At 37.7% G+C, this 19,109-nt stretch overlaps 1 protein-coding gene across 3 annotated transcripts in view; it reads left to right on the top strand.

The window, feature by feature from the left end:
- Positions 1-19,109, top strand: part of ETNK1 (ethanolamine kinase 1) — a 64,719-nt gene that overhangs the window by 19,238 nt on the left and 26,372 nt on the right. For all 3 annotated transcript variants that reach the window (XM_072798711.1, XM_072798710.1, XM_072798712.1), the window contains exons 2-3: positions 5,788-6,047; positions 17,672-17,812. In XM_072798711.1, coding sequence (XP_072654812.1) covers positions 5,788-6,047; positions 17,672-17,812 — 401 coding nt within the window. The remainder of the gene's footprint in view (positions 1-5,787; positions 6,048-17,671; positions 17,813-19,109) is intronic.

Raw genomic sequence — 19,109 nt, 5'->3', positions numbered from 1 at the left:
TGCACTGGGAGCCCGATGTGGGATTCGATCCCGGGTCTCCAGGATCGCGCCCTGGGCCAAAGGCAGGCGCCAAACTGCTGCGCCACCCAGGGATCCCGTTTGTCAGTTTTTTCTAAATATATTTTGAAGCTGTGTTATTGGATGCATTACACATCTAGAATTGTTACATCTTCTTCCTGGGTCCATTTTTTCATTATTATAAAATGTCTGTTTATTTCCCAGAACATATTGCTAAGACTATTTTGTTTAATTTGGTGTAACTACGTCAGCTTTCTTTTGCATGTCTCTTGTAAAAGCAGCATATATAAATATGTTTTTCACAGTGTTTTAAATGGATTTCGTTCTTTCACATTTAGTGTAACTAACTACTTAATGAGTTAAGCTCTCTCAAAAAAAGTTTTTTTTTCTTTTTTTCTTTTTAAAAGATTTTATTTATTCATGAGAGACACGGGGGGGGGGGGGGCAGAGACACGGGCAGAGGGAGAAGCAGGCTCCAGGCAGAGGGCCTGACATGGCACTCAATCCTGGGGCTCTAGGATCAGGCCCTGGGCCTGAGGCGGCGCTAAACCGCTGAGCCACCTGGGCTGCCCAAGAAACAAGTTTTTTTTTTTCCCCCCAAGAAACAAGTTTTAAGAATTATCTAGGAACAGAACTTTTTGTGTGGGGGCTGGAGAGGGGAGGGGTCAAAGATGACTCTCAGAAATTTGCTTGAGTACATGGAAAATAAAATGAATGGGTACTATTACCATTACATGTTTCATCTGTAGTTCTAAACAATTTTGTTATATTTGTTGATATTGTTTTTTTTTTTTTATTTCTTGGGTTCAGGCTTATTGAACTTCTTGAATATTTCAGTGTATAGATTTTCATCTAATTTGGATCAATTTTGGCCATTAAAAATATTTTTTTTCTCTTTTCTCCATTGGGGCACAGAAGTTCTCTTTGCTCATGGATACTCTGCTCACTCACTCATGCTCACTTGCTCTGTAGTTTAGCTAGTTTTTTTTCTTTTCCCCTCTTGTGTTCTGTTTTCTATTTCTGTGTTCTGTTCTAATTTCTATTGCTCTTTTTTTTTTTTTTAAGATTTTATTTATTCATTCATGAGAGACATAGAGAGAAAGGCAGACAACAGAGAAGCAGGCTCCATGCAGAGAGCCCAATGTAGGACTTGATCCCGGGACCCCAAGATCATGCCCTTGGCTGTAGTCAGCGCTCAACTGCTGAGCCACCCAGGCATCCCTTTATTGCTTTTTCTTCAAGTTTGCGTTTTTGGGGGCAGTATCTAACCTACTGTTAAATCTGTCTAGTGCATTTCTCTCCTTAGATGTCTTGAGTTGCTTGATTTGGGTCTTTTTTTTTATATGCAATGTCTCTGCATAACTTTTTGTTATATAATACAAAACATATTTGTAGAACATAGATTTAATGTCTGCTGAGTCTAACATTTATGTCAGTTCTGGATGGTTTCGATTAATTGATTCCCCCCCTTCCCTTCATGAGTGTATTTTTCTGCTTTTTTGCATGCCTAGTAATCTTCACTTGGATGTCAGACATTGTGAATTTTTACCTTGTTAAGTACTGAATAGTTTTTGTAGTTATTTGGGAATACTTTGAGTCTTTTGGGTCTTTAAGGTTTGTTAGGTGGGACCAGTGTAGCTTAGAGTCTAGGCTAATCTGTAAATCTGTAACATAGTTTTTTTTTTTTTTTTTTAAGGGTTTTATGTATTTATTCATGAGAGACAGAGAGAGAGAGAGAAGGCAGAGGGAGAAGCAGGCTCCATGCAGGGAGCCTGATGTGGGACTCGATCCTAGGACTCCAGGATCATGCCCAAAGCAAAGGCAGACGCCCAACTGCTGAGCCACTCAGGGGTCCCTGTAACATACATTTTGTCTTAACTCACTCTTCTGTTGTGAATTCTTCATCTTTTATTAAAATGTAAATATGGAGTTTTCTACATGCATAGAACATGCATGTTAAGATCTTAGTGTATGCCAGTCACTGTTTTAAAGCTTTTATGTGTATTAAGTCATTAATCCTCATAACGTTATGAAATAGATTCCAGTCTGTTAATATTATATATAAGGAGAATGAAGCACATAGGGATTAAGTGACTTCCCTAAGGTTATGCAGCCGTAGATAATACAGCTAGAATTCAGACTCAAAGAAGTCTTGCTTTGTAGCTCATCATCTGAGTTAGTACTATCCTAAATACTTGATAAACAGTGCAGGATAATTAAGAAAAGGAGCTCCATGAGATTTCTTTCTTTTTTTTTTTTTAATTTTTATTTATTCATGATAGTCACAGAGAGAGAGAGAGAGAGAGAGAGAGAGAGACAGGCAGAGACACAGGCAGAGGGAGAAGCAGGCTCCATGCACCGGGAGCCCGATGTGGGATTCAATCCTGGGTCTCCAGGATCACGCCCTTGGCCAAAGGCAGGCGCCAAACCGCTGAGCCACCCATGGATCCCTCCATGAGATTTCTATTAGTTTTGTCCCACCTTTATTGAGATGAAATTTTTACATTTCCCCCATTTTTAAAAAAGATTTTACTTATTTATTTATTTGAGAGAGAGAGAGAGAGAGAGAGAGAATGAGGAGGGGGGAGGGACAGTGGGAGAAGCAGGGGCCCTGCTGAGTAGGGAGCCCAACAAAACTCGGGGCTGTATCCCAGGACCCTGAGATCATGACCAGAGCCAAAGGCAGATGCATAACTGACTGAACCACCCAGGTGCCCCAACATTTGGTATTTCTAGTATATATCTACTACAGTATATATATCTAGTATGTATCTAGTATATATTATTGTATATTTCAGATTGTTCAGCACATTGAATTTCTTGTTGGTATAAATGCGGAGTGGGAACCATTGGAGGGCAAAAACCATTATCTTTCCATCTTTAAAGCCAGTGTTCTCCAGTGACCATCAGGAACACACTGATAGCTGAACACGTTGGGTTTAAGAGAAAGCTTATATCACTCAGAATGGTAGGGATCTCAGTAAGTGGGTGTTAGAAAGAACTTATTATAGAATTTGGGCTTGCTGATTTGGGAGAGTGTCAAGGAAGCAGGCTTTCCTCTGGATTAAGTCTGTCAGGAAGAAAGTGGGGCAAGTCTATGACTGGATATCTTAATCTTACCTAGAGGACTGAAGGAACGAAGCAAGGCCAAAGCTGTCATTCATATTAGCTCAAATAAGGGGATATTTAGTCATTTTTGTGGTTTGAAAAAAATTTTATAATTTGTATATGTTCGGACATGATTGCAGAGTGGCTTTATTTCTGTCTTGATCCATTGTGGTCAGAATGGCTTCATCTGATGTTGGTGTTCTGTGAAATTGTTTATGTTCAGCAGAACCACAGGGCCTTACTATGAATGCCAGGTCAGTTCCTAGCTGTTGGGCTTCTTTTCTTTTAGTAATTTAATTTTCCATATGTAAACTATGGTTCATTGCAGGAAAAAGAAAGTGAGAAAACATACTTAAAGCCAAAACAAAAAAAAATAAATTCAAGAAACAAGAAACAAAAACCAAGATTTACTGCCTAATATTTGTCGAATATCTTTGCAGACTTTTTTTATCCTTATTTATATAATATTTTATAGATGTGAAGTTATATTATTCATGCATTTTTTAAAAAAGATTTTATTTATTCATGAGAGACACACAGAGAGAGGGGCAGAGATAGGCAGAGCGAAAAGCAGGCTCCATGCAGGAAGCCCGATGTGGGACTCAATTCTGGGACTCCAGGATCACGCCCTGGGCTGAAGGCAGACGCGCAACTGCTGAGCCACTCATGAGCCATCCATCATGTATTTAATTTTTACCCTAAAGATTTATTGTGACTGTCATTTCATTGGAAGTATGTGGCTGTTGTACATAGAGAATTTTGGAGTTGGTTTCTCAGTCTTTGTTACAGTAAATTGAGATATTTATCTGTACATGACATCTGAAGAAGTTACAGAATAACATGTGTAAATTTCTATGCCTTTGTAGTAAACAACATGCTTTTTAACATAGTTTTTAATAAAATGATTCACATTTAGTTTAAGTGCATATTATTCTTGTCAATTCTGCATACAAGTCTTTGTGAAATCTAGGTGGGAAGCAGTACTTGTATGTCTCTGCATACCTGAAAAAGTAGATATTTGGAATAAATCTCTTTACATTAGGTCATACGGTTTACCTGCATTAGGTGAGTAAGGTTAATAAGTTTTGTATATAATTAAAAAAAGCGCATTATATAAAAACTAGTAGCTGTATAATACTTTGGTAAATACTTTGAAATTTTCATCTGAAGATGTAAAGCTTTTTCAGATGTCATTTATCATTACAAAAATTGAATTAGAAGCATTTATATTCTTTCTCAGGCATCAGGTAAATATGTGTACATTTAAAACTTATATTTTGGCTTTTTACCTTTTGTTTTTTGCCAGTTTTCTTGAAAAAAAATGTGCTTAACTCTTGCTTACACTTTCACCTCTTATCCCTTTGTTCCACCTGAAAGCCTCCAAGAGCTTTGAATTGTTGAGCAAATAGAAAAATTAATTTTAGTATCAGAGGAAGATGAAGGTTGCAATTTTTGAGTAGATTTGAACTAAGACTGCTAATCATCTGCTTTTTTTTTTAATGTACCATTTGTGTTGATATAAAAAAACTTGAAAATCTTTTTTTTTTTTTTTTTTAATATTTATTCATTCATGAGACACAAAGAGAGAGAGAGAGAGGCAGAGACACAGGCAAAGGGAGAAGCAGGCTCCATGCAGGGAGCCCGATGTGGGACTTCATCCCGGGACTCCAGGATCACGCCCTGGGCCAAAGGCAGGCGCTAAACCGCTGAGCCACCAGGGCTGCCCTTAAAACAATTTCTAAATTTTTTTTTTTAATTTTATTTATTTATTTATGATAGTCACATAGAGAGAGAGAGAGAGGCAGAGACACAGGCAGAGGGAGAAGCAGGCTCCATGCACCGGAAGCCCGATGTGGGACTCGATCCCGGGTCTCCAGGATCGTGCCCTGGGCCAAAGGCAGGCGCCAAACCGCTGCGCCACCCAGGGATCCCCTTAAAACAATTTCTAACGCATGTTAGTAACCTTTAAAATTAACACTTAAAATTAAATTTTTTCTATGAGATTTACCATAATGTGTAACTTATGGTAGATTTATATTTGTATATTTATACTTGTGATTGTTGGTAAAGACCTTTTATATGCTATATGCCATGCTGGAGGAGGGCAGTGTCTTGTCTTTAGAGACTTTCCAATTTATTAGACATAGGAGAGAGGTATGTGTGTGTGTGTACTGCAGTGATTGAAGTACAAGCATACTTTGAGATACAATAGGTATCAAAACATTGTGTGGGAGTACCAGAGATTGAATAATTAACATTTTGGATCAAGAAAGACAATGTTATATAGGAATTACAGCATTCTTTTTTGTTTAAATCTAGAATTAAAATTATAGACATGTTAGGCAAAATTGTATTTAAAAGTTTTTTAGGGCAGCCCGTGGCTCAGCGGTTTAGTGCCACCTTCAGCCCAGGGCATGATCCTGGAGACCCAGGATCGCATCCCAGGTCGGGCTCCCTGCATGGGCTTGCTTCTCCCTCTGCTTGTGTCTCTGCCTCTCTCTCTTTCTCGGTCTCTCATGAATGAATACACAAAATCTTTAAAAATAAAAGTTTTTTATGTTAATTATTTATTTTCAAGCTATCTGCTATTTCATTCGTTAAAAGTATGCAATTGCTTTTTCCCCTCATTTTTATCTTTCCTTTTTTTTTTTTTTTTGACAGCTTTTCACAGATGGAATCACAAATAAACTTATTGGCTGTTATGTGAGCAATACAATGGAAGATGTAGTCCTGGTGCGAATTTATGGCAATAAGACTGAGTTACTGGTTGATCGAGATGAGGAAGTGAAGAGTTTCCGAGTGTTACAGGCTCATGGCTGTGCACCACAACTCTACTGTACCTTCAATAATGGACTGTGCTATGAATTTATACAGGGAGAAGCATTGGATCCAAAGCATGTCTGCAACCCTGCCATATTCAGGTACATTTCTTTTTGTAAATAATTTATCTTTTTGAAAAATAAGAGTATTAAGTGCTCTAACGAAATATTTTTTAAAACTGCCTTTTCTTCCTTTGAGCAACTATTTGGTTAACTTAGAAACTTTTTTTAGTTAGGGTTCTGTTTTGTTTTTCCTGAAGAAAGAAAATCCTTTCTGTCTGCTGTCTCATCGTTGAGTCTTTGTAAAAGAAAGGACTGTGAGATGTGGTTTTAGATTAGCCTGCTGCAGTGTCAAGGCTTCCCCTTAATTTTTTATTTTATTTATTTTACTTTATTTCTTTACATTTAGATTGAATTAACATAGTTTCAAAGTAGAGTTCAGTGATTCATCAGTTGTCTGTAACACCTGATGCTCATTATATCACGTGACCTCCTTAATGCCTATCGCCAAATTACTCTCCCCACCACCCTCCTCTAGTAACCCTGTTTGTTTTCTGTGATTAAGAATCTCTTATGGTTTGTCTCCCTCTCTGATCTCGTCTTGTTTTATTTTTCCTCCCTTCCCCTGTGCTCCTCTGTTTTGTTTCTTAAATTCCACATGAGGGAAACCACTGATAATTGTCTTTCTCTGACTGCTTATTTTGGTTATCATGATACCCTCTAGTTCCATCCACATCATTGCAAATGGCAAGATTTCATTTTTTGATGGCTGAGTAATACTCCATTGTGCGTGTGTGTGTATATATATATATACACACACCACATCTTCTTTATCCATTCATCTGTCAATGGACATCTAGGCTCTTTCCATAGTTTGGCTGTTGTGGACATTGCTGCTGTAAATATTTGGGGTAAATACCTAGTGCAATTGCTGGGGGACTCTATTTTTAACTTTGTGAGGAACCACTGTTTTCCAGGTGGCTGTACCAGTTTGCATTCCCACCAGCAGTGTAAGAGAGTTACCCTTTCTCTGCATCCTCACCAACATTGGCATCCTCGCTAATATTTGTTGTTTCCTGACTTGTTAATTTTAGCCATTCTGACTGGTGTGAAGTGGTCCTCTTAATTTAAAAAAATTTTTTTAAAAAAAAAGATTTTATTTATTCATTCATGAGAGAGACAGAGAGGAGAGAGGCAGAGACACAGGCAGAGGGAGAGGCAGGTTCCATGCAGGGAGCCCGACCCGGGACTTGATCCCGGGACTCCAGGATCACGCCCTGGGCCGAAGGCAAGCGCTAAACCGCTGAGCCACCCAGGGATCCCGGTCCCCTTAATTTTTTAAAGTAGTGCTTGGATTAAAGCATTACACATTTCTTACTACTAACTTTTGTAATTCAGTTGCTCATATTTTTTGGAGTTTTTGCTAAGATTCTTTCAATTCTGTTAATACTGTTACTTTTTAAACTTTTTATTTAATTCAGTGTATTATGTTACTTGTAAAACTTTAATTCAGTGTATTATGTTTTCTGTAAGAAAAATTTGTTGCATATGCTACCTCGTTTTTCCAAAATTAGTTTTTTTAATTACTGTTTTTTATATTTCTCTTTCTGCTCTAAAAAACTAGTAAATGAGCTTGATTTAAAAACTGCAAATTCAAAAAAAAAAAAAACACAAAACTGCAAATTCATTCATTGTTTCAACCAGAAGTTCTCATTTTGTTCTCCAGATCCCTTTACAACTCCAGATTATTGAGGGCTTAGAGTTTTTGTGAGTTTTATTTATCAATGTTTACCATATTAAAAATTAAAACGTTTTTTGAATATAAGAATATCAAGCTCACATTATTAGCTGTCAGTGTGATAACATTATCACATATGTAACTTCTTGAAAACTGCACCATGTACTCATGAGAGAATTAGAGTTTAAAAGGTAAATGGTATCTTGTGAAAGTAGTTTTAACTTCATAAATCTGAATAGATTTGACTCTGTAGGGATCCTGGATCATATATATATTTTTAATTTAATTAATTTATTTGAGAGAGAGTAAGAGAGAGCATGAGCAGGGGGAAGGGCAAAGGGAGAGGACGGAGAAGCAGACTCCTCACAGCAGGGTGCCTGATGCAGGACTCTATCCCAGGACCCCTGGATCATGACCTGAGCTGAAGGCAGTTGTTTAACTGACTGAGCCACTCAGGCGCCTCTTCTTTTTTCTTTCTTCTTTTTTAAAAAAATTTTATTTATTTGAGAGAGGAGAGCCTGGATCACATTATAAAGTTGCTTCGTTAACACACTGGTGAAAATGGAGTAGAACAGTATTTACCTATTTTAAACTGGTTTCAAATAGTATTTAAAAATATTTTGGCAGAGAAATCTATTTACTCAAACCCCAGTTTTTAACCAGATAGTCTCTTTCCTTATGTGAGTGTACTGTTTAGAATATATTGAAGGACCTGATTAATAGATATTATGTTTTTTCTTATGTGTCACATTTTTTTGGTCTTTAGGTTTGTGTGCGTGTCTGTATCAGATTTATTTATAAATCCTCAATTTTTTAAAAGATTTTATTTATTTATATGAGAGAGAGTGAGTCAGTGAGAGAGAGAGAACATGGGCAGAGGGAGAGGGAGAGGCAGACTCCTCTGCTGAGTAGGGAGCCTGACATGGGGCTTAGTCAGCTGAGTCACCCAGGCTCCCTCATAAATCTTCAGTTTTGTTCACAATGTTTGAGATACATCTATATAACAGGATTAAAAGTGATTAGATGCACAAATTAGGTCAAAGGAAAAGCTGGAGTTAGATTCAGATACAAAAAGTATATTCCATAAGGTTGTTAGAGAAGGGCCATATGAGCTTCCTAGTAACCAAAGCAGAGAGAAAAATGTTAGTTTTTTTTTTTTTTTAATTTTTATTTATTTATGATAGAAAGAGAGAGAGAGAGAGAGGCAGAGACATAGGCAGAGGGAGAAGCAGGCTCCATGCACTGAGAGCCCGACGTGGGATTCGATCCTGGGTCTCCAAGATCGCGCCCTGGGCCAAAGGCAGGCGCCAAACCGCTGTGCCACCCAGGGATCCCGAAAAATGTTAGTTTTAAGAGTCAGTGTCCAAAAGATTTAAGAAGAAAATTACTTAGGGTCTGTAACCATTTTTACTGGTGTAGCCATTTTTTTTTTTTAAGATTTTATTTTTTATTTATTCATGAGAGACACAGAATGAGAGAGAGAGAGACAGAGACACAGGCAGAGGGAGGAGCAGGCTCCATGCAGGGAGCCTGACGTGGGATTCGATCCCTGTCTTCAGGATCAGGCCCTGGGCTGAAGGCGGTGCTAGACTGCTTAGCCACCCGGGTTGGCCTGGTGTACCCATTTTAATTGCTTTGTGAAACCCATACTTTATTTATTTGATGTTGACATTCTTATGCTGTCTTTAACACACAAAATTTAAACTGCATTTGAACTATTGTCAGTGGGTGCTGTGTGCTGGTCAAAAAGTTCACATTCAGGAGATTTTTCTCTTGATTGATATTGGAGGTCTAGGGCAGTTTTTTTCTCTTATAGTGATTGTGGAAAGTTATAAAATCTAAAGCCATGTGAAATTCTATATATGGCATTATATCTCTGCCGCTAAGGATACACAGTGAAACCAGACTGCTTCAGACTTACGAACTATGTGAATTTGGGGATATTACTTAAAACATTTTGTGTTTCAATTTTCTTATCTAAAAAATGAAAATAATAGTATTTACTTCTAGGGTTGTTGTAAGGATTAAAGTTGTTAGTATATGTAAAAAGTTTAGAATAATACCTGGCATATGTTAAACACTATGTAAATGTTAGCTTTTATAATTATTACTATTTTTTCTGCAAGACTTTTCATATTTTATGTGACTTAGGCAGAGCTTCTAACAACCTGGACAAGAAAGTATTAAAGTAGTTAGGCAAATTATGGACGTTATAAATCAGTTGGCTTTATTATGCTTTTAGAGACATTTTCTGAATTTTAAAATTCACAGATTTTTTACTTTTGTGTACTATTTATTATAATATGTAGTATTCCTTAAGATGTACGCAAGCAGCATGTAGATGTAGCATACCAAGTAACTATTGCCACTAAACCCCCCTTCTTGTTTGTGACAGACAAAACTAACCAATCTTGGAGTTCTTTAGTTCTGAACATAGATGAGATTTCAGAATCTTACTTAACTAAGTGATTTTATGTATTAACTACCCATGAGTAGTCCTCTTTTTGGGGTTTTTCTTTTAATTGCCTCAAGGAGACGATTTTATATTAAAATGTCAAGATTTTATTTTTAGTTGATCCTAAAGGAAAAGGTAGTAATGGGTATGTTACAGTTCTTATTAATTAGAGAAATTGTGAAACTGATAATGGTGGCTAATACTGATACAGCGCTTAATATGGGCAGGACACTTTTGAACACTGTGTGTGTGTGTATTTTTAAAGATTTATTTTAGAGAGAGAGTGGTAGGGGAGGAGCAGAGGGAGAGAGAATCCCAAGCAGACTCCCTGCTGAGTACTGAACCTGAAGCAGGGTTCCATTTCACAACCCTGAGATCATGACCTGCTTGAGCCAAAACCAAGAGTCAGAAGCTCAACCACTGAGCCACCCAGGCTCCGCTATATCTATATTTTATTTATTTATTTTTTAAAAGAGATTTTATTTATTTATTCATGAGAGAGAGAGAGAGAGAGGCAGAGACACAGGCTGAGGGAGAAGCAGGCTGCAAGGAGCCCAATGTGGGACTTGATCCCGGATCATGCCCTGGGCCAAAGGCAGCTGCTTAACTGCTGAGCCACCCAGGTATCCCTATGTATATTTTAATATTTTTTTTTATTAAGTAAATTATGCCCAGTATGGGGCTTGAACTCATGACCCCGATATCAAGAGTTACATGCTCCACTGACCGAGCCAGCCAGGTGCCCCAAAATATTTTATGTATATTAATAAATTCAACTCATAATAATTCTAGGGAATAGATAATGTTAAGATCTCACTTTAATAGATGAGAAAAGTAAGGTGTAAAGATTTTAAGTAATTTGCCTAAGGTCATGTGGCTAAGTGAAAGTATATCCCCCAAAATAACAATGAGTAAATCTTTTTACTTACTGAGAAAAGATCATAAAGTGTAAGGAAAATAGTAAGGCCGTTGTTACATCACATAGAGAAAGTTACATGAAAATTTGTAGAATTGAAGTGAAAAGACTCAAGAAAATTAATGCAGACTTTATCCTATTTATTGATTTGTGATTATTCTTCATAATTAAATAATTGTCATTAAGTTTACTATAGAATTTCTCTTTTAGAAGGAAAGCTTTGCATAATTGGTCTTAAGTAATCTTAAGTAAAAAGAATAATTATAGTTTTTTTTGACATTCTTTTTTTTTTTTTTTAAGATTTTATTTATTCCTGAGAGACACAGAGAGAGACAAATGAGGCAGAGACACAGGCAGAGGGAGAAGCAGGCTCCATGCAGGGAGCCCAACGTGGGACTTGATCCTGGGTCTCCAGGATCACGCCCTGGGCCAAAGGCAGGCGCTAAACCGCTGAGCCACTTGGGCTGCCCATTGACATTCTTTTTTATTTAAGATTATTTTATTTTAAGATTTTATTTATTTATTCATAAGAGACACACAGAAAGAGAGAGGCAGAGACACAGGCAGAGGGAGAAGCAGGCTCCATGTAGGGAGCCCTATGTGGGACTCCTTCCTGGGACTCCAGCATCACACCCTGGGCTGAAGGCAGATGCTAAACTGCTGAACCACCCAGGAGTCTCAAAGATTTATTTATTTTGGAGAGCGACCCTGAGATGGAGAAGGACAGTGGTGAGAGAGGTAGAGGGAGAGACAATCTCAAGCAGACTTGCTGCTGAGTGCAGAGCCCCACACAGTGCTTGATCTCACAATCCTGAGATCATAATCTTAGCTGAAATCAAGAGTTGGATGCTTACTGACTGAGCCACCAGATCAAGAATACTGAAGTTTTGCAAAAGCTCGCTTTGGTGTTTGATACCACGTCATAAACATGTTTGCATTAAGTCAACTATATGACATTCTGAAAAAGCCAAACTGGAGACACTAAAAAGATTGATGGTTGCTAAGGATTAGTGGGGAGGGAGGGATGAATTGATGAAACAGGATTTTTAGGGGAGTGAAAATGTCCGTATGATACTTTATTTATTTATTTTTTTTAAATTTTTATTTATTTATGATAGTCACACAGAGAGAAAAGAGAGGCAGAGACACAGGCAGAGGGAGAAGCAGGCTCCATGCACCAGGAGCCCGATGTGGGATTCGATCCCGGGTCTCCAGGATCGCGCCCTGGGCCAAAGGCAGGCGCCAAACCGCTGCGCCACCCAGGGATCCCCGTATGATACTTTAATGATGGATACTTGTCAAATTTGTTCAAACCCATAGAATGTACACCACCAAATGTAAACTGTGGACTTTGGGTGTCAATATGGGTTCTTTTGCAACAAATGTACTGCTATGGTGGAGGATGTGGATAATGGAGGAGGGGAGCTTCTTTTGGGTAGGGGGCGTATGGGAAATCTCTGAACCTTCTCAGTTTTTGCTGTGAACCTAAAACTGCTCTAAAAAACAGTCTACCAGAAGTCGTTTCCTATACTTTCAGTTAGATCTACTTATTTAGAATACGCATTTATGATATTAATACAGTCATATACACATTTCATTTGAAAAAGAATGTCGTTAGAGACCAAAAAGCAATACTTTTAATTAAGTTCTATGACAATTGGCTTACAATGAAGTTGATTCACAATTATATTGAGTTGACTCACAATTTTGAAAAACAATAGAATGGGGGTTGAGAAAGGAAGCAAAACAAGATGATAGATTATGGTTAGTTAACACTATGAGTAGTTACACTGGCTATTTATCCTTATTTTGCAATTAAATTGGTTTCAGATTATGTTGTAATTCTCTCATGGGATATTTAAGTGTTCAGAAGGTTTTGTTAATTACTGGAGAACAGAGTATAGAAAGAGCTAATCGAGGGAAGGGCATATTAATAAAATAGTTGAAATGTAAATGATTTTAGAAAGGAATGTTTTATTATTTTCAAATATGTACAGTGAGGTACTTTTAAAAAAATATCAAGTAAGCAATTGAATAAATGATAATTCTAGAGCTCCAGAAGAGGTTAGGGATCTAAATTTAGGATGACGTACTTATATTTAGCTTTTCTCCTTTAAAAAATGAATTTCATATATTTATGATAAAAATGGGTCTTTGATTTATTAATTATTAAGGCTTATTTCTAATTTCAGATTACTTAGGTGTCACATTTGAGCCATTGTTACTAGGTAAGCTGATCTGCAGCCAGTAATCCAGACTGATTAATCATAGCTTTAGTAAATGTTGATTGAGCCTAAGGTCAAGGTCTACAGTGCTCTCCTGCTTTGGTTCATTCTGACCTAGCTACTTGCCTGTATTGTGATTGTAAGAGTATCTACTTGGAATATAAGAAATCTGATTTATATTTATGTTTAGAGAAAGAAAAGGAATTCAGACTGTCCATGCTCTCCTAGTAATTTGTAGTGTGTGACAATAATCTTAGAAAAAAGTAAGCTGGGACATCTGGGTGGCTTAGTGGGTAAGCATCTGCCTTTGGCTCAGGGCGTGATCCTGGAGTCCCGGGATCGAGTCCCACATTGGGCTCCCTGCATGGAGCCTGCTTCTCCCTCTGCCTGTGTCTCTGCCCCTCTCTCTCTCTCTCTCTCTCTCTCTCTCTGTCTCTTCATGAGTAAATAAATAAAATCTTTTAAAAAAAGAAAAAAGTAAGCTAAATAGTATACACAGAAGAACAGAAATGATTTTCAGAAAAGATCTATAGAGTTTACTGTGGTATACTGGGGAAATCAGGCAGTGTTTCAGGGAGATCACTTCTGAACTGGACTTTAAAAATTTTTTTTTTAAGATTTTATTTATTAGAAAGAGAACAGCATAAGTGCGGGGCGAGGGGAGGGAGGGGGAGAAGCAGGCTCCCCACTGAGCAGGGAGCCTGATGCAGGGCTCAATCCCAGGACCCCTATGATCATGACCTGAGCCAAAGGTATACACTTAACTGACTGAGCCACCAAGGTGTCCCTGAACTGGACTTTAAAGGAAGAAGCAGAGCACGGTAGAGACTGTGAGGGAATGGTATGATAGATAAAGATGAGTTGTACCAGGTTAACACTTAGTAATTCAGTTAATAGAAATTTATCATAATTTGTTTTATTTGAACTTTTCTGTGGCAATCAAGTATTACAGAGACCTTCAGAAAATTTTAAAAAATTCACAGATGTTTAAATAAAAATTCACAGATGTTTAGGAATTTTTCTCATCAGATGTTTCTCTGAAAGTTGCTTTTTACTAGGAATCCTGCCTGCAGTTTAATTAAAAACTACCCAACAACAGACATGATGGGAGGAAATGCAGTTTAAAATGAATTATTACACACTTATCAAAGAGCATAACTAGAAATCACTGACTTCCAGTGCTGGAACGTGTATTGTAGTGGAACTGGTATATCGTGAGTTACAAGTAATATTGGCAGTTTTGGAAGTCAGGGCGATATATGATATAATATGTAATTTATAAAAGAAAGTATGTTTATGTTATAACAGTTCTTATATTTGGTTATAACCAAGGCACATCAGCACAAATAAATATGCTATTAAAATGATAAGTTTGAACAGTGTCCAAAATATGCAGAATGGCTGATGTAAAGCTAAGAGGAAGAAATCAGCTTAATAACTGAACTGTGGCTACAGTCACACAATAATTTGCTTATGTGAAAATCCAAGGGAGTGTGTTAAAAATGAAACTATTGGAGTGGTAGGATTATGGATTATTTCTCAATTAAAAAAATTCCTGTTATTATTATAATGCTCTTTTTAAAAGTTTCCAAGAGTGGGGGCAATTAGTATTAGTGGATATTTAAAAAAATTCTCTGAAGCCTTCAAATTTTCAAATGTTTTGCTTTATTGAGGATGGGATTTTATTTTATTTATTTATTTATTTTAAAGATTTTATTTATGAGAGAGAGAGAGAGACAGACAGGCAAAGGGAGAAGCAGGCTCCATGCAGAGAGCCCAACATGGCTCGATCCCAGGTCTCCAGGATCAGACTCTGGTCTGAAGGTGGTGCTAAACCACCATTTTTTTGGATATATAGCCAGAAGTAGAATTGTTGGATCATATGGTAATTCTATTTTTATTTTTTTTGAGGAACTACCATACTATTTTTATCAACTGCACCATTTTACATTCCCACTAATATTTAAAAAAAAAAAAAAGGGATGGCAATTATAATTATCAGCAGTTACAGGCTTATCTGATCAGTTCAGCCATGATGGGATGAGAGTAGGGAACAGGGCATTCTTTTTTTTTAAGATTTTTATTTTATTTATTCATGAGAAACGCAGAGAGAGAGAGAGAGAGCAAGAGTGGCAGAGGGAGAAGCAGGCTCCATGCAGGAAGCCTGACGTGGGTCTCAATCCCTGGGCTCTAGGATCAGGCCCTGGGCTGAAGGCAAACCGCTGAGCCATCCAGTCTGCCCTGCATTCTTTTTCTAATAATAGCTTCAGCCCAAATCAATAGCATCAGTCAGAGTTCCTGAGATCAAACCTTTTGGCTTAGTTTGAGTAATATGCTCAGAACCAATCATTGGGGAACAAATACAGAAGGATGGAATGCTCTGGGCAAGTCTGTGTTCTATCTTAACTCCTAAAATTAGTGCTGCAGATGGGATAGTTTGGATTGAGGTCAGTTCTGGATGAACCCATGAACTAAAAGTGAAGGGGATGAAGGTTTCTCCAAAGGATAATCAGAACTCCTTTGCTACTAGAAACTAGGTAAATAATATTCACTGTAGTATAAAAATGTGTATTTAATCACAGTACTGCAATGCTAGATTCTCTGTATGTCTTAATCGAACAGCTGTCAAATAAATACTTTTGCATATTAAATCATTTGAGAAACTAAACATTTTTTTTTAGAGGAAGGTGGAGGGAGGGGCAGAGGGAGAAGGAGACAGAATCTTAAGCAGGCTCCATACCCAGTGTGGAGCTATCATGGGCTCAATCTTATAACCCTGAGATCATGACCTGAGCCGAAATCAAGAGTTGGGTGCTTAACTGACTGAGCTACCCAGGCACTCCAGGGAGCTTTTAAATATCTTGATGCCTTGGCTGTATACTCTAGATCAATTAAGTCAGAATTTCTAGAGGTAGTACCTATGCCTCTGTTTGTTTTTTTAAGTTTCCAAAGTTTGTTTTCCGTATGGAGCCATGCTGCAGAATCTGACCATTCATTATATCAGTGTTTCTCAAACTTTACAGTGGATTAAGGTAATCTGGAGATCTTGTTTATTTTTTATTTTTTTATTATTTTTGTTTGTTTGTTTTTTGAGATCTTGTTTAAAATGCAGAATGCTGCTGGGTACCTGGGTGGCTCAGTTGGTTGAGCCTTTGATCCAGGATCCTGGGATTGAGTCTTGCTTTGGCTCCTTACTCAGTGGGGAATCTGCTTGTTCCTTTCCTTCAGCCTCCCACCCTGCTCATGCTCTCACTTTCTCTCTCAAATAAGTAAATAAAATCTTTAAAAAAATAAGTGCAGTGAACTGGGGCCCACTCTCAAAGATTGTGATTCAGTAGATCTGAAGTAGGGCCTCAGACACTCCTAGGTGGCTCTATGTTATTGGTCCTAGAACTATGTAATGCTGCGAGGAGCATTACATTAGATTGTGAGCATCTTCAAACCAGCCAGTTTTTAAGTTCTTTAATTTGTAGTACTTTAAGTCATTTTCCTACCTACTAGTCTATATAGGCTGTTTGGTAACTTATTTCTATTTTATATACTTATATTAGCATGTGCTCTTCTGGGTTCTACAGGATACAAAGATAGCATGGATACAGGTATATACAGTTTCAAATTATTTTGTTGTTTGGTTCCAGGAGATTGATTCTGATATCATGAAATCTTAATGTTTGTTCAGGCAATTTGTCTTTAACACAGTTGTAGAAAATAACTTCTAAAACCCATTTACCGGGGGATCCCTGGGTGGCGCAGCGGTTTGGCGCCTGCTTTTGGCCCAGGGCGTGATCCTGGAGACCCGGGATCGAATCCCACGTCGGGCTCCCGGGGCATGGAGCCTGCTTCTCCCTCTGCCTGTGTCTCTGCCTCTCTCTCTTCTCTCTCTCTCTCTCTCTCTGTGTGACTATCATAAAAAAAACAAAAAAACAACAAAAAAAAAACCCATTTACCTGCCAGTGACCTTTTTACTTTAGTCTTCTTTTGTCCTTTAACCTCAGTGACTACAAAGGCTCAAAATTCAAAGGACTCAGTGGAATTTAAATGTATCTGATTAATGTGTAATATAGGCCTTGAAATAATTTGTAATTATGTATTGTCCTGTTGGTCCTAACCATTGCTTATGTAATCAGAATAGACCACCTACTTCCAGACGCTCACCCTCTTTTGGACATAATTATTTGTTGACTGAATTAATTGTAGGTGTTTCTTCCTACTGATGCTTTGAAACATTTGTTTGCCTGTTCTTGTGAGCGTTGACTTGACACAAATTACTTTGACTCTTATACTAGGTAAAAATGAAATCATGTTATCAAATGCATACTAAGTTATTTTAGTTTACTCATGAACCCTATGATGCTTAATGTTTTCTTTTTATGCTGTTTTGTTTTAAAACAGGCTCATAGCACGTCAGCTTGCTAAAATCCATGCTATCCATGCACACAATGGCTGGATTCCCAAATCTAATCTATGGCTAAAGATGGGAAAATATTTCTCTCTCATTCCCACAGGATTTGCAGATGAAGACCTTAATAAAAGGTAAATTTACTTTTACATTTGAAATTGTTTTAGCCTTGTTTTTCTATACATAAAAGGTTTCAGAGAGAGCTTACAAGATTTTTGTGTATAAAGTCTGGTTTGGTTGCTCTTTTCACATTTGATTAAATTAGCCCTGATTCATTGGACCTTCAGGTGGCACTACGGAAATATAACTGCCCCTCCCCCCACCCAACTCAAAACCAAAGCAAAACAGAAAAAACACTCTACAAAAGCCAGGGGTAGGGAGTGGGTAGAGGTACCCAGCCAAGAAACAAATATATTTATTTAGAAGTAAACATAGTGTTATGATTGCTAGGAATGGCACTTCATGCATGGAGTGAGTTGGTGATGGAGCCCTTTTTAAAAAATTCTTTTTGTTTAAAGCTGTTTATTATTTATTTGTTTATCTTTTAAGATTTTATTTATTAATTCACGAAGGGACACAGAGGCAGGCAGAGACATAGGAAAAGGGCGAAGCTGGCTCCCCAAGGTGAGCCTGTTGCGGCACTCCATCCCAGGAACCTGGGATCACGCCCTGAGCCAAAGGCAGACACTCAGCCACTGAACCACCCAGGCATCCCTATTCAAAGCTGTTTTAAATATGCCAGAAGATTTACATTGGTGCAGTGTAGTAATATTGGAGTGTGAAAACATTTGGATTGTCTTAGTTTACTGAGACTTCAAATCTATTATGAGGTTGAAAATTCAGTTACAGGAGTCTTACTCAGCTTTTTTTTTTTTAAGATTTTATTTATTCATGAGACACACACACACACAGGAACAGACACAGGCAGAGGGAGAAGCACCTGGGCTGCCCTTACTCAGCTTTTTTTTTTTTTTTCCTTACTCAGCTTTTGTAAAACTGACCCCCCAGGTTCCAAGTAGGTATTTTATTATTCTTTGTATAAAAAAATTGTAAATTAATATTTATTTATTGATTTATTGATTTTATTTATTCATGACAGAGACACACGGGGGGGGGGAGAGAGAGAGAGAGAGAGAGAGGGAGGGAGGGGCAGGCAGAGACAGAGAGGGAGATGCAGGCTCCCTGTGGGGATCCTAGTGCAGGACTTGATCCCGGGAACCCAGGATCACAATCTGAGTCAAAGGCAGATCAACTGCTGAGCCACCGAGGCATCCTGTAAATTAGTATTTAGAATCTTATATGAACATATTTTTATAGTCTGATTACTACTAGGACAAAAATTAGGAATTTTATTTTCTTCTTCTTATGTCTAAAACATACTCCAACTTTTGTATTCAGGAAATTTTCATCTAAGAACAATAGAGACAGAGA

This window comes from Canis lupus, chromosome 25, assembly GCF_048164855.1.
Source record: "Canis lupus baileyi chromosome 25, mCanLup2.hap1, whole genome shotgun sequence".
In the NCBI taxonomy this organism is placed as follows: Eukaryota; Metazoa; Chordata; class Mammalia; order Carnivora; family Canidae; genus Canis; species Canis lupus.
The sequence above is the reverse complement of the archived record's forward strand: the minus strand, read 5'-3'. Positions and strand labels throughout refer to the sequence as shown.